This window comes from Athene noctua, chromosome 31 (genome assembly GCF_965140245.1).
Source record: "Athene noctua chromosome 31, bAthNoc1.hap1.1, whole genome shotgun sequence".
NCBI classification, from domain to species: Eukaryota; Metazoa; Chordata; class Aves; order Strigiformes; family Strigidae; genus Athene; species Athene noctua.
The window spans coordinates 1,184,160-1,198,520 of record NC_134067.1 but is presented as its reverse complement, the minus strand read 5'-3'; the positions used below and the strand labels follow the sequence as shown (position 1 = coordinate 1,198,520).

The window sequence follows — 14,361 nt, the reverse complement described above, 5'->3', positions numbered from 1 at the left end:
CTGCGGGAAGCGACGACGCTACGTGAGTCTGCGTGGGCTGAGTCTGCAACCTCAGACAGGTGTGTGGATTTTCCACATTCCTCTTGGGAGTTGTGAAATTACTCACTTCCCAGGCTATCTCGGGGATCAGACCCATCCTCCTACCCGGCTCCCATTAACTCTCTGCTGTCTGAAGCTTGTTGGAGCCTCTTTCTGATTCCACGTGCGTCAGTCGATTTTATTTTTACAGAGCAGCAAGGCCCTTTGGGAGGGGATCGTGTGACGTAAAAGGTAAAGCAAGAAGGATGCAACTGTAAGGTAGCATGCTTGAAAAAGTAAATGTATCAGAAATGGATTATTTGCACCAAAGGGCGCTTAGATACTGCCCTAAGCATTCAAATCCCTTTGTTCTGCGCCCTATAAAAATAAATAATAAGCCCCACGTATGAAAGCAGAGCTGAACCTCTTAAGAGCGCCGCGCAGTGCCTCCGTCGGGAGGGTTTTCATCTCCGATGGAACTCGACGTGGAGGAATCATGTTCGTGGCTGCTTTGTAGGGTTTCTCTGCTCCCCGGAGCCAGGGTGAGGCGCGACACGGCGCTCGCTGCAGAGCTCCTGCCGGCGCTGCCTCCCCTCCTTCGCCCATCTGCAGATTCCTGCCTATGCTGCCACTTGGTGATTTTGCTTTCTTGGCTTCCCACGCGGTGTGAAGCTTTCTCAGAAGAACAAGAGTGGCTCCATCTCCTGCTTCTGTCTAAAGCACACCCATTAGCATTATGGCTTCTTTTACCAGGGGGAAAAAAATAACCCAGAGAGTCAAGGAGAGGAACTAAAGCAGTTGATTTTCTTTATGGCGATGATGATGTTGGCCCAGCAGCACTTTCCCGTGCTGGCAGATTCACTTTTCACTATCACTCAGTCCCTTCCGTGGCCTCTTGTTCTTCCACACAACTATCGAGAAAAGGGCAACTTTCAGTTTTGAGCAGAGGAAAATACAACGGTTAAAAAAAAAAAAAAAATGGGTAGGGCTGGTAAAAGTCCACGTTTGCTCCTATTGACCTTTACATAAATTCAGGTGGAGAGTGTCCTTTTATCGACATCAAAGTTCCACGGGGACGGGAAGAAGCACCTGGCTGCCAGTTAATCACAGGCGAGACGTTGCCCTTCGCCTCCCTCCCATTGCTCCAGGTTCCTAATTTGTGATTTATAACTCCTTTTCTAAATGCAGGTGTACTCACCGCTGGCCACAGCCCCAAGTGTTTCGGTAGTGAGCACCAGCCAGCCCAGCGTCACTCCTCCAGCAGGTACCTCACCTGAAAGCACTTTTTGGGTTTTATTTGTGCCTTTTCCCGCCGTGTCTGCGCACCACAGAGCAGCCCGAAGGCAGTGCCCTTCCTGTCCTGCCTGAAGCGGAGTCTCTCCCAACTGTTTATTTTGTAGGACTTCTCCTCCTCCCCTGTCAAACTCGCTGGGTGAAGAGAGGGAGGATTAAGTGAGAAAACAAGTTGAACGAGCCGACCTTGCGTGGCCTCTCTGTCTTCCACATGCACTTTCCTCCCCAGATCCTTCACGGAGCTTTTGGAAATCCTCCGCTCACCCCGCAGTGATCTGGTGGAGAACAGGACACCAGAAATGAGCAAATTAACAGTCCTTTTCCCCCCTTTCTCCTGCTTTTCAGACCCCTTGATTGCAGAAAGCGGAGGATGCCCTGCAGGCTGCGTAAATAACATTTTTGGCTACAGAGCGTGTTCCCCCTCAGCCGCTCCCTACAAAACTGTTGAATTTGAAAGGATGAAGCAGAGGGATGTTTCCGAGGCGCTGCCCTGGCAGGTTTCCCATCCGCTGCAAGCCGCGGGAGGTTTAGGACAGGCAGATTTTCCACTCGGGATGGGTCTCGGCTTCCTGGCAGCAGCGCTGGGCACTCGGCAGCAGCAGATGGCAACCACGATTAGCAGAGAAAACCAGGCGGCTTGCACAGGGAGGCAGCTGCTGCGCGTTGTAATTCCAGTCATGGAGCAACCTGCTCCTCAGCAGGATTTGTCCCAAATGTAAATTTTCAGCAGTGTAACGTGAGCAGCAACGTGGGAAATTAGCACATGGGGGCCTGTCTCCTAAAAAAAAAAAAAAATCCCTCCGTGGGTTTCTCATAGGGATTGTGTTCCTGCCCACGGCTCCCTCGTAGCAACGCTTGGGTGTCCCATGGGTTTTTTTTTTAATGCAAATCCCATTTTTTAAACTGTTTAGAGAGTCATTCGCTGACTGCCGGTCTCTAGCAGTTCCTTTTCTCCTCACTTTTTTGGTAAATAAATGACAAAGATGTCCCTTTTCCTACGCTAGGTCCTAGGGTGATAAAAAGGAAATGTAATTCAGTCGGGGCGGAATAGCCTTACTACACTAATCGATTTTCCAGATGTGAAAAGCTGTATGTGGGAGTAGAATGTGTTTGCCTTAAAATAATTCACCTTTTGGAAAACTAATTTTAGTGGATTTCTACAACGGATGTGGCGGTTCTGGAGTGTCGGGGAGGGCCAGTGGCCTGAGGGATGGCTCCGGCCAAGTCAGCCAGCACAGCCACGGCCTCCCGAGCCCTTAAGAAGCTTCTTCATCTTCCTCTCTCCTTTCCTCGTTCTTCTCCTCTGTTTTCTTGTCCAGCTTGTACTTGAGGCGGCGGATGGGGTCGGTGATGCTTCTCCTGGTCCAATCGTCAAAATCCTCCGCCAAGAGGAAATTTCGATCTATCAGCTCGGCAGCCTCCTGCCAGTTTCGGAAGCAAGCGGGGCCCAAGCGTTGGATCTCCTCCACGGCATTTCTGGCGATGATCTCCCCGTTGGGCTTCAGCACCACCACCGCCGGCACCTCGGACACGCCGAAGCGCAGCTCCAGCTCCCTGCAAGGCAAAGGGGGGGGGAGAAACCTCAAATCGGGAAGGGTGCAGCGGGCCTCGCCGCTCATCGGCCTCACTACTCCTCATCCTCACCAGCCGGTGGGATTCCCGCGCCTGTCCTAATATGGTTACACAGAGCCTAATTGCTCGTTTGTCTGTCAGTGCTAATTAGAGCCTGACATGGATCCCTGTGGGGTGGGAAAAAGGGGAAGGGGATTCAAACATCGGGGTACAGGAGGTGCAGGACGGCTGCCGGGACCTCTTTTTACACAGACAGTTTTAAACAGCAGCAGGATGTTTGAAATTTTAACCTGCTCCCTCAAAAGGAGCTGGGAAGAATTCTCGGGTATTAATTGCAGGTCGTCATTCCCGGGTATTAATTGCAGGTCGTTCTGTCGCTAATGAGGTTACAGTAAATGCGCAAGGGCTTCCAATTCATCTTTCAAGCTGCGTGTTCCACCTGGAGGTCTGGCTGAGACGTCTTTAAGAGTTATAAATAGCGCGTTATAAAATCGGAAAGACAAAGAGATCTGCAAAAAGCGAGGTGGAAGGAAGAAGAAATATTTTTGCTTTATAGAGCTGGTGCAGCCGAAGAGCTTTATTGTTGGGTTTTTTTTTTAAACACCCTACACTGACCGCTCCAGCGGGGACTGAATATGAGGGAAGACATCTGGAAAAAGGTTAAATATCTGAAAATACGGCCCTGGGGGCTGGTCGGAGGGGCCGTTTGCAGCGTGTGGGGGCTACCTGGGTACCTTTTGAAGGTGTCCCCGAAGGGCACGGCCAGCCAGCGCCTGGGCATGGTCCTCAGGAACGCGCTCTGCTGCTGCTGCGTCTCGTCGCGGGACACGTACACCAGGACCAGCTGGGAAGCTCGTTCCACATAAAACTCGTCCGTTAACCGCACGAAAAAATCCTTGAGGAGCGGAGAAAACTGCCGGCACCGCGGGCACTGCCCGGACCCGAAGTAGAGCAGCAGCACCTTGTTCTCCAGCGCCCGGCCCAGCTCCCGTTCCGTTTCCACCTCGTCCTGCTCCCGGTTGGCCATCAGGATCTTCCCGGTGAAGAGGGCGGCCATGGGCGGCCGAGCAGCCGGTGGGAACGGGGTGCGGAGCCCCCCGGATCCCCGCCAGCTCCCCCGCGGCCGCCGCCGAGCCCGGTTATTAATGACGCCGGTTATTAATGACCCCGGAGCCTCCGGTAATCGGCTTAAACGGGGAGGGCAGAGCCCGGGGGGGCGGGGCCGGGGGGTCCCCGGGACCGCGGGCAGCGCCGGTCCCGGGCCGTGGGAAGCCGGGGGCTGGCGGGGCGGAGGGGGGGTCGGTCCCGCGTGGTGCCGGTGCTGTGGGGTCTCGGGGGGGGGCTGTGGGAAACGAGGGTCGTGGGGTCTCTGCACGGTGCCTGTCCCGGGCCGGGGGGGTCCCCGGGTCTGCGTGTCCCGGGCCGCGGAATTGCGGTCGGTGCCGGTCGCGAGTGCGCGGGGCCGACGCGACGGTTTCTCAAGCGGCGCGTTAACCCCCGGGAGGGCACAGACACCCCCCCCCCCCCGCCATCCCCCCGGTCCGGCCCGTCCCGGTCCCGGCACCGGCTCCCCCGCGCAGCCCCGCCCCTCCGCGGCTCCCGTGGCGGGCGGGTCCCCACGCCCCCCGCTTCGGCCTCGTCCAATCCGAAGCCTCCAGCTTCACTCTCGACCAATAGGAGCTCGCGTTTCCCGCCGTCCCGCCTCCCGGGGGGCGGTCGCGTGCGCATCCGGGGCGGGGCCAAGCCCGAGGCGGCGGCGGCGGCGGCGGCTGAGGCGGGAGCGGCCGCGGGGCTGCGGGCGCCGCTCAGGTAACGGGGCCGGGGAGGCCGAGGCGGGGCGGCGGGGGGAGGCCGGGGCCCGGCCCCGCAGCCCTGAGCGCTGCCCCTTCCCCCGCAGCATGCACCCGGCGGGGGTCTGCGCCGCCTCCCTCGGCTCCCTGGGGCTGCTGCGCTTCCTCGGCGCTCCCTGGTCCTGGAGCCTGGCCGCGACGCTGGGCGTCTGCCTGGGCAGCGGGGGATGGCGCCTGCTGCGCCTGGTCTTCAGGACGGCTCCGCGGGACCTCTTGTAAGTGCCGACCCCCCCGGGAGTTCCTCAGCCTCCAGCCCTCCCTCTTTTGGCGTCCCACCCCAGCCTCCCCCCTTCGGTGTCTCCCCCCTGCCTCCCCCCCCCCCTGCTTCGGGGTCCCCCCTTCCCAACCTCCACTCCCGCTTTCGGGGTCCCTCCTCAGCCTTCATCCCCCTTTCGGGGTCCCCCCCAAGCTTTCACCCCCCTTTCAGGGTACCGGTCCCCAAGCCTTCACCGCCCCCTTCGGCGTCCCCCCCCCCCCCAATCTTTCACCCCTCCTTCGGGGGTGTCCCCCCCCCCCCAAGCCTTCACTCCACTTTTCGGGGTCCCCCCCAAGCTTTCACCCCCCTTTCGGGGTTCCCCCAGTCTCCCCCCCGGGGCTCCCCCAGCCCCCCCCTCGCAGGCAGCCCCCAGCCCCGCACATGAAGGGGTGAGGGCAGTGTTAAGCGGGGTTCACTGCCTTTAAGCCTGACCTAGGTCAGGTTTGAACCACAGGCAGCCCCCCGCTGCCCTGCCGGTGCTCGGGGAGGCTCAGCCTCAGAGCCGAGGGACTCGGGGGGCTCGCGGGGTGATGCCTGTCGTTGCCACCCCCCGAGTTTAAAGAGCAGGTGGATCCCCCGGTGTGAACTCGGGGCTCGCGGCGTTGAGGAGCGGTAAGTGTCCAGCAGCTTCTCCAGCTCCTGGGAGCCCGGCGCCGCCGTCGCGTTTAGTTCCGCGGTTTTTAGGCCTCCGCGAGGATGTTTCTTTATTCCAAAGGATTTAGGGCTCCCGGGATTGCCAGCTTCGCTCTGGCTGTCACTGCGCTTTGAAGAGCTGTTTCCTCCCGATTGCCCAGCAAGCTGGGAATAATGGCAGAAAATAAACCGGGCAGAATAAAGCCCTTTAAGTATCTGGAAAGCGCAGCTCAGCAGTGAAAAGGCTCCTCTGTTCTGTGTTTGGCACAGCGCGGCGTCAGGTCACTGTGAAAGCCCAGCTCGGCCCGACTGCTGCCAACAACTTGTTTCTGAAACTCACCCTTCCCCCTTCCGCGAGGCTCCGGCTCTCGGGAGGGCTGCGGGGGGTTTTGAGTGCTAATATTAAGTGACCTTTTGAGTTTCTGGGGATTCTTCCAAACCCTTGTTGCGCAACGATTTCCTATTTTAATGGTGGAAAAATACCGCTTCCATCTTCCTACCCCCGGGAAGGAAACAAGATCCGTTACGTATCCCCAGACCTGCTGTCCCCGTTTTGGTGGAAACGTGTTTTAATAAATCGGAACCGATGGCCAAAGCGAGAGAACCAACGTGCCCCTAAAGATAGTTTCTTCCGGGACAACACGAGGCAGTTGGAAGTTCACGCAACAACTTTTGCTGCCGTGCAGATCGAGCTGCGTCAAGGTGTGACTCGCAGCTGCTGCCTTGGAGACTTAAAATAATTACGTAAATTACTGAAGAGAGAGACTTAAAATAATTATGTAAATTACTAAAGAGGGGGGAAAAAAAATGCCCTGTTAGAGCAGTGTGGTTTGTTCTTTTATTGAGCAGTCGCTCTTTGTGGTGTCAGATATCCACAAAGGCAGCAATTCTTTTCTTGAGAAGGCACCACCATCTTTAAAGGAGCTTAATTATTATTAATTATTATTAAAATCTGTGACTTCTGCCTGGTGGGATTTAGAGAGACTCGCTTCCTACCATCCCAGGACTGCGGCAGAGGCTGACTCACAGGAAAACGCGCCCGCGAGCTCCGCACCAGCCATCCCCTCGGTTTGTGGGTGAAAGGGGAAACCTTTGGCTTTTGTCTTCTTGAAGCTGAGGCCGCGCGTTGTTACCACGGGATCGGGTTGTCTTTGGTGTTTAAACACTTTCGGATCCTGAGGGGTACGATTGTACAAAATAGCACAAAGATGCTGCAAAACATCCTGGAAAGAAAGACACTTCCCACGTGAAGGACATTTGTTTCCAATGGTTGCCAAGGCTTTTTTTTTTTTTTTTTTTTTTTTTTGGGTGGTGGAAGACATTGCTAAAAGATTGAATTTACCCTCTTTAGTATTTTCTATGAGCTTGTGTGAGTTGGTATCGATGTGAAGATGAATTCCCTGTGTTTTGTAGCACGAAAAGCTCCAGAACAGTGGCTGTGTGCTCTTTGCTTACCACAGTGTTAAAATAACCGTTATCTGTAGAGCAGCATGGAATAAAAATCCAGGTTTAAGGGTAACGTTCAGTTTGAGGATGGGGGATGCCAGCGGGGTGCTCACGGATTACACGTGTCCTGCCTGTTGTGCCCCTTCTCATTCAGCAGTTACGCTGCAAATTCAGTTGTTTTGCTCTTTCTTTGCTGCAGTGGCCTCTCGGTGCTGTTACGAGTCAAGTACAAGCTGCGAAGTCACCAAAAAGCCAAAAGCACCATCCCCAAGATGTTCCAGGCTGTGGTCCGCAGGCACCCTGACAAAGTGGCCCTGATTTACGAAGCCACCGGCGAGCAGTGGACCTTCAGGCAGCTGGACGAGTACTCCAACGCCGTGGCCAACTACTTCTACCAGCAAGGCTTCCGGCTGGGGGACGTCATTGCCATCTTCATGGAGAGCCGCCCCGAATTTGTTGGCCTCTGGTTAGGGATGGCAAAAATCGGCATTGAGGCGGCTCTGATCAACTTCAATTTGCGCTCGGATTCTCTGGTTTACTGCGTGACGACGTCGGGTGCGAAAGCCGTGATCTTCGGGGGGGAGCTGGCTTCAGGTGAGGCTCCTGAGGGCTCGTGTGCCTTAAGGGCAACTCCTGAACCGTTTGCTTGGTCCTGAAGGAGCCAGAGCTCGGCTAAACCGAAACCAAAACGGCACCTGGCTGTATAAAAAACTGGGGGGAAATGGTAAATTGGATTACAAACTGCAGAAGCGCTGCGTTAGTACCCGAGGCTGAAGGAGGAGCGGTGTTTGCAGCAGAGGGGTCAGTAGCTTGGTTTCATCTGCTGGCACCTGCCCCCTTTCCTGGTGCCTGAGCTGAGCTCGTGGGTTTCCTCCTGTTCTGTTGCACCTGGAAGAGCTGCACTGGGAGCCTGGCGCTTCCTCAGGAGGCAGCGATACTCACCCCCAGGCCTGGTTTTTTTGTGCCCCAGGTCCTGTTTTTTGTGCCCCAAGGCCTCCTTTTCTCTTTCCTCGCGTTAATATTCTTCACTTAACGCCACACTTTCTGCCACAGGGTCAGTTTCTCGGTGGATGCTGGTTTTAAATACATCTCTGCCCCTCTAATGAACCTTGTTCCGAGCGTTATTGTTAGATCTGATGGTTTATTTTCCGACTTGGCTCCGTGAAGCTGTTCTAGGCGATTGGAAGATCTCAGCGTGGTCAGGGGAGAGGGAATTCCATGTGGGTTTTTTTGGTCAGGTCTCCACTGGGCTGCATCGATGCGGGTGTTGTCTGGACAGGTGTGACATGAGTATTTTCAAGGAGTCCCTGGATTCTTCAGCTCCTGCCATGGTTCTGGGGCACAGCAGGATGTTACACAGATTATTTTTGCCACCGCATAGAGCGCTGTGTTTGTTGTGAGAGTGACTTGCTTTGTCTTGCAGCAATATCTGAGGTGAATGGGATGTTGGGGAAGAACATGGCAAAATTCTGCTCTGGTGACTATAACCCGGGGGTCGTTCCTGCGGAGACCAGACACCTCGATCCTCTGCTGAGTACCACGTCGAAGCTGCCCCCGACTCAGGTTCCAGTCAAAGGCTTGGATGGTAATTTTATCAATGATATTTATTTCTCAGTGTGATGCGTGTCAGAGCTGGGCTAGGTGATGGTGAAACAGGAAAACTAAGCAAGGTGGAAAGATTAAATCAACCTGGTTTGGGTTCACAAATAGAAGAAAGGAGAACAAAAGGAGAAAAAAAAAATTAAGATCCCGATTCCAGGGTGCTCTGAGTAAGTTTCTCATCAAGAGTCCCAAGCTTTATTAAATAATGAAATGATTTAGTACCCGAAGGAGGGAGATTGGTGCCTGCCCAGAGACAACCCTCCCGTCGCAGGGAGCAGCCGCCGTGGCAGGACCTGCCCTGTGCTTTGCTGCCCCTGCAGATCCCTCGGACCCGTCGGTGGCCTTGAGCAGCCCCAGTTGCATCCCCCACAGCTGACTCCCATGTAAATAAAATTTTCCCTCACTGCGATGAGGAAGAGTCTGGGTGGGTTTGGGGTTCAGGAGAGGGAAAGGAAGATGCTGCCTGGCCTCTGGGCTGTGTTTTGTCCTTTAGACAACTCAGAGCATCTGTGATCCTTGAGACTCCACTCTGGTACGTTGTTTACAGTAGAAGGAATGCTGCTGCTGAGAATTTTGCTTTATATATTTTTTTTAATCGTAGAGTTATACCTGCCCTGCCATCAGGTGCAGGTTGAGACCTTTGCTCTCAATTGGTGTGGAATTAACATTTGACCTGGAGACCTCATCTCCTCCCAGGACAATCTACATCAATAGACACAGGTCATGTCCTCAGAGCTCTGCCAGCTCCTTGTCCGTGTCCCCGTGGCTGCTGTCACAGACCACGTGCAGATTCTCCATCGGGAGAACGTGTCGACCTCAGCCACTGCCACCGACACCACAAAACGACCCCAGCGGGGATTTTCTCAGGCAGTTGAGAACAGTCTGTCTGAGGCCTCTTTCCCTTCTAGATCGGCTCTTCTACATCTACACTTCGGGAACGACGGGGATGCCCAAGGCTGCCATCGTGGTGCACAGCAGGTGAGGGCCGGAGCGGGAACTTCCCTCTGGAGGCATCTTTTGGGTCCCTGAGCCCTGAGCTTGACCCGCCGGGGTGTTCCCGCAGGTATTACCGCATCGCCGCCTTCGGTTACTACGCCTACAGAATGCGCCCGGAGGACGTTCTCTACAACTGCCTCCCTCTCTATCACTCCGCAGGTAAGTGTCTCCCTCCTCCTTCTCGGCAGGGCCTTGGCCTCCTCCCTGCCAGCTCCTTCGTGCGTCCTCACCAGAGGACAGAGCCAGGATGGCCGGAGCCACCCCCATGGTCCTTGTTTTCCAGGGAACATCATGGGTGTGGGGCAGTGTCTGATCCACGGCCTCACCGTGGTGATCCGGAAGAAGTTCTCAGCCAGTCGCTTCTGGGATGACTGCGTGAAATACAGATGCACGGTGAGGGCTCCGTGGGCGCTGTCGTGGGTGCTCAGCCCTGGGGTCCTGGCTTAATTACTGATCATTGTTTAATTCCCCATCTGCTGGATATTGAGGCGCCTGCGCTGCGGCGTCTCCAAATTGCCAGCGCCTCTGTAGGCAGGCAGGGCTTTAGAAAAGGCCTTTCATCCATCTTCTCCCTCTTCCTCTTTGTACACTTGTCCCAAGCAGCTTTTACAGCGCGGGTTTGTGTCCCTGGCTGTCACAGGAAAGCTCTGCCAGGATTCCTCCGCGCTGGGAACCTCCGCAGGGGAATTCTCGTGGCAGTTCATAGCCAGTAAACATCTATTTGTGTTGATGTCGACGTTAACTTCTAATTTAAGCAGCTCTTTCTCCTTCCTGGTGTTTCTCTTGCCCTTCCCCCAGCGGCAGTATTTATAGCTGGTAATTGGATCTTCGCTCCGACTGCGTTTTGCTGGGTCAAGCTGTTAGTTTATGATTGATCACTCGCTCCCCTCCTCTTTCCAGAGGCCTTCCAGTGCATCTATTAAAGCACAAGGGGTTTTTCTTTATCTTTATTCATGCTGAGGGATCCCCCCCCGTGCTCTCTGATGCTAACGTGCGGGTTCCAGAGGGCAATAAATGTTTTATTTTTGCCAGTCTTTTCATGGCAAGAAACCCTGACTTGAGTTATTAAACTGCCCCACGTGTGTAGTACCCACGAGGTACACCAGCACCCGGGGCCTCGTGGGCAGCTTTTTCCAGGGCGTTGTAAGGGTCACCTGAAGCCTGAGCAATGTTTTTGTGTTTACTGCTTCAGATTATTCAGTATATCGGGGAAATCTGCAGGTATCTTCTGAATCAGCCGGCCCGAGAGTCAGAAACCCAACACTGCGTGCGGCTGGCGGTGGGCAATGGTTTGAGACCCACCATCTGGGAGGAGTTCACCAAACGTTTCCGAATTAAGCAGATCGGGGAGTTCTACGGCGCCACGGAATGCAACTGCAGCATTGCCAACTTGGATGGGAAGGTGAGGAGGAGGAGGAGGAGGGTCCCTGGCGGCCGGGAGGGGTGTGCGGGAAGGAGAAGAAGCTCTGCCAGCCCCTCCACATCCTCTCACGAGGGATGGCAGGGAGCTAAATTGGTAATTGGGGGTGGCACGTGTAAAAAAAAAACTGCGAAAAAATTGTACGTTTGGGATGAATTTACCTGGTAAATGGGAAGGGAGGAAAGATCAGCGAATTCCCAGGCAGCGGTAACGCAAAACCTGAGCTGTTCTCTTCAGCCTTTGGGGGTTTTTGTGTGTCTTTTGGAAGGTGGGTGCCTGCGGTTTCAACAGCCGGATTTTGCCCAACGTGTATCCCATTCGGTTGGTGAAGGTAAACGAGGACACGATGGAGCTGATCCGGGATTCCGGGGGGCTCTGTATCCCCTGTCGCCCAGGTGAGCGTTCACCAGACGGATCAATCGTGGCGTTTTGTTTTAAAAAAAAACAAACTAAGAAGCTTTGGCAGATTTAGGGGGTTTCTAGTGTCGTTTACGGGTTTTCACGTCCGTTTTTTTCCTCGGGAGCTGGATCCGTTCAGCAGCCAAACGCCTTTCGGTGCACACGAAGCTTTGCTTGTTGGGAAATTCAGTGCCACCTTGTGTCACTCCTGTTTTCCTGCAGGAGAGCCGGGGTTGCTCGTCGGGCAGATAAACCAGCAGGACCCCCTGCGCCGCTTCGACGGCTACGTCAGCCAGAGTGCCACCACCAAGAAGATCGCCTGCAACGTGCTGCAGAAGGGGGACCAGGCCTACCTCTCAGGTACTGCCGGTGCCACTGCAGCCCTGCCTCCTGCAAAGGCGGTCTGAAGAGACCAAAATCTGGGATTTTTGAGAGGAATCAATGTGATTTTAAAGGTTTTTCTATGAGTCAATGCATGTGTTAGTTTTGAAGCTGGCAGCTGTTGAGCTGCTATGGATTTAGTCAAAGATTCAACATTTCAAAGAGGGAGAGGGTTTTTTTTTCTCTACTCTTTTCCTCCTGCCGCCTCTCCCGTAACGAGGAGATGCAGCGTAGGGCGGTGGGAAGCCCCCAGAGTATTTCTGCACTCCCCTGGGAAAAGAAAACAGCCCAACGCTGAGCTTCCAGGTGCTAACAAACGTGAGTGCTGAGGTGGTTTTTGGTGTCTCCTCTCCCCCTCCCAGGAGACGTGTTGGTGATGGATGAACTGGGCTACATGTACTTCAGAGATCGGAGCGGGGACACCTTCCGATGGCGGGGGGAGAACGTCTCCACCACGGAGGTGGAAGGAACCTTGAGTCACATCCTCAACCAGACGGATGTTGCGGTGTACGGAGTGGAAGTCCCAGGTAAGACGTCGAGTCGGATCTCTTGGAATTTAGAGAGAAAGGCAAATATTCAGTGAATATTCAGCAAACGTGCCCGATCGGTGTCAGAAATCAGTTGTCTCTGTTGTGACCAGGCGCCCAAAAATGAAAAGATGTGACAGAGTTGAACAGCAGTTTGATACGTTTATTCCAAGCAGTAGAAACAACCGGAGATCCAGTGGCGCAACCTCTATTTGTGTCTTAAAAAGGAGGGTTTTTACGTGAGGTTTGCAGAAGCTCTTCATGTGGAAGGAATGTCCTGTGGGCTGTAAATCCTCGCTTGTGGAGGGCACAGGGACAGAAGCAAGCGTGTGCTGGGGGGATGTCGCCCAGAAAGGTGCCCGCTGGGGTGCTTTGTGCTGGGTTTTATCATGGCACGTGAGAGAAACCTGATAAAACCCGGATTTTCATGAAAACTGAGGGGCGAGGGCATGCGTTGGCAGCAGATTTGGAGCCTCTGGAATTAAATTGTGTTTTTCTCAGCACGTTTGTGCTTCACCTCGAGGAGGTGCAGGAGGAAATGCCTGTGCTTGGCTCCGGAAGGTTTCACAGTCCCACCGGTGCTTGCTCTTCCCTTGCAGGGGTGGAGGGCAAAGCGGGGATGGCGGCCATCGCCGATCCCAAGGCCAGAGTCAACCCCAACGTCCTGTACCAGGAGCTGCAGAAGGTTTTGCCTCCCTACGCCCGGCCCATCTTCCTCCGGCTCCTGCCCCAGGTTGACACCACAGGTATCGGTGATCCTGCAGCCTCGGAGCCCGCTTTGGTGTGAAATCACATCCTGGCTTCGTGTGTGGCAGGCGCAGAAGTACCACTAGTAAAAACAATGATTTTCGTTCATTTCTTAAACAGGAAACGGGCTGGTTCCAGGCTGTATAGAAAAGATCTCCCTGTATATCCGGGAACATTGTACCCTCAAACTCTCGCACGCTGCCCGTTGCCTTTCCTGGGGCTTTATTCCGAGTCAGCTCTTTGGCTGCTGCATTTTCTGTTTTCAATTTCCCAGGAATTTTTCCGGGTTCTTTTACCAGCCCGTGCGTGAGGAGAAGTAAAAAATTGCACAAGGTTTATGTAAATACTCCAGTAACGATCAGGATGAGTAATGAGCTTCGAGTTGCTAAAATTATTACGCAAAACTGAGAAGTAGAAATGAAGTGTCACCCGTGGCGTTTCCTCCTCACTCTGATGCTCAAGCAGGGTTTTTGTTGCAAAGTATATTTAATTTTTTTCTCTTTTTGAAGGTACATTTAAGATTCAGAAAACCCGCTTACAGAGGGAAGGATTCGACCCCCACCAAACCTCGGATCGGTTGTATTTTTTGGATCTAAAGTTGGGAAAATACGTTCCTCTGGATGAATGCCTTTATGAAAGGATTTGTTCTGGAAAAGCTGCTTTATGATCTAGTTGGATTCAGCCGTTTTGAGGAAAACGATGACTAATCGGAGGGCCGACGCTGGCGGGAAGCGACGGATTCCCGCGAGGCCCTAACGTGGGGAAGCGCCTCGTGCGGCGTCTCCCTCCCCTAAAGCCCATTAACCCGTCACCTGCTCCCTCCCTGAACGCTGACGTCCATTAACCTGCTCTTACGCCTCTAGAGAGAGTATTTTTGTAACCACTACATGCGTAGGGAGGAGCTCGATGGCCATATTTATTGACGGAGGTGCCTGTGCCCTGCGGCGGGGGCTTCGCTCTGCTCCGTCTTGGAACTTTAACCAATTTAGATGATTTTTAACCTCACTTGTGTTAGGTCGCGGTTTAACGACCCGCGGGCCGTGCCCTTAGGGCTGGGGATGTGAGGACATTAAAAAAAAACAAGATTCTGCTGGGTGCTGTGGTGGAGGGGAGCGGCCTCTGTGGTTTCCCCCCCGTCCCCTCCCGTCTCCCCTGTGCTGTGGTGGGGACAGCCCAGGCCCCTCGGGCGGAGGCCGGTGCTTGTGGCGACGAGGGGTCGGG

At 54.4% G+C, this 14,361-nt stretch overlaps 2 protein-coding genes across 2 annotated transcripts; one reads left to right on the top strand and one right to left on the bottom strand.

Moving 5' to 3' along the window:
• Positions 1 to 2,567: 2,567 nt before the first annotated feature.
• On the bottom strand, positions 2,568 to 4,052 carry NXNL1 (nucleoredoxin like 1). Its single transcript, XM_074930142.1, has 2 exons — positions 3,618 to 4,052; positions 2,568 to 2,865 (listed from the first exon to the last, which is right to left on the bottom strand). The coding sequence occupies exons 1-2, from the start codon at positions 3,938 to 3,940 to the stop codon at positions 2,568 to 2,570; spliced, it is 621 nt and encodes a 206-aa protein (XP_074786243.1). The 5' UTR covers positions 3,941 to 4,052.
• Positions 4,053 to 4,596: 544 nt separating this feature from the next.
• Positions 4,597 to 14,246, top strand: SLC27A1 (solute carrier family 27 member 1). Its single transcript, XM_074930139.1, has 13 exons — positions 4,597 to 4,692; positions 4,781 to 4,948; positions 7,268 to 7,662; positions 8,492 to 8,653; positions 9,579 to 9,648; positions 9,734 to 9,825; positions 9,950 to 10,059; positions 10,859 to 11,068; positions 11,355 to 11,481; positions 11,708 to 11,845; positions 12,229 to 12,393; positions 12,993 to 13,139; positions 13,650 to 14,246. Exons 2-13 carry the CDS (start codon positions 4,782 to 4,784, stop codon positions 13,805 to 13,807), a joined length of 1,941 nt encoding a protein of 646 aa, XP_074786240.1. The 5' UTR covers positions 4,597 to 4,692; position 4,781; the 3' UTR covers positions 13,808 to 14,246.
• The last annotated feature ends 115 nt before the right edge of the window (positions 14,247 to 14,361 follow it).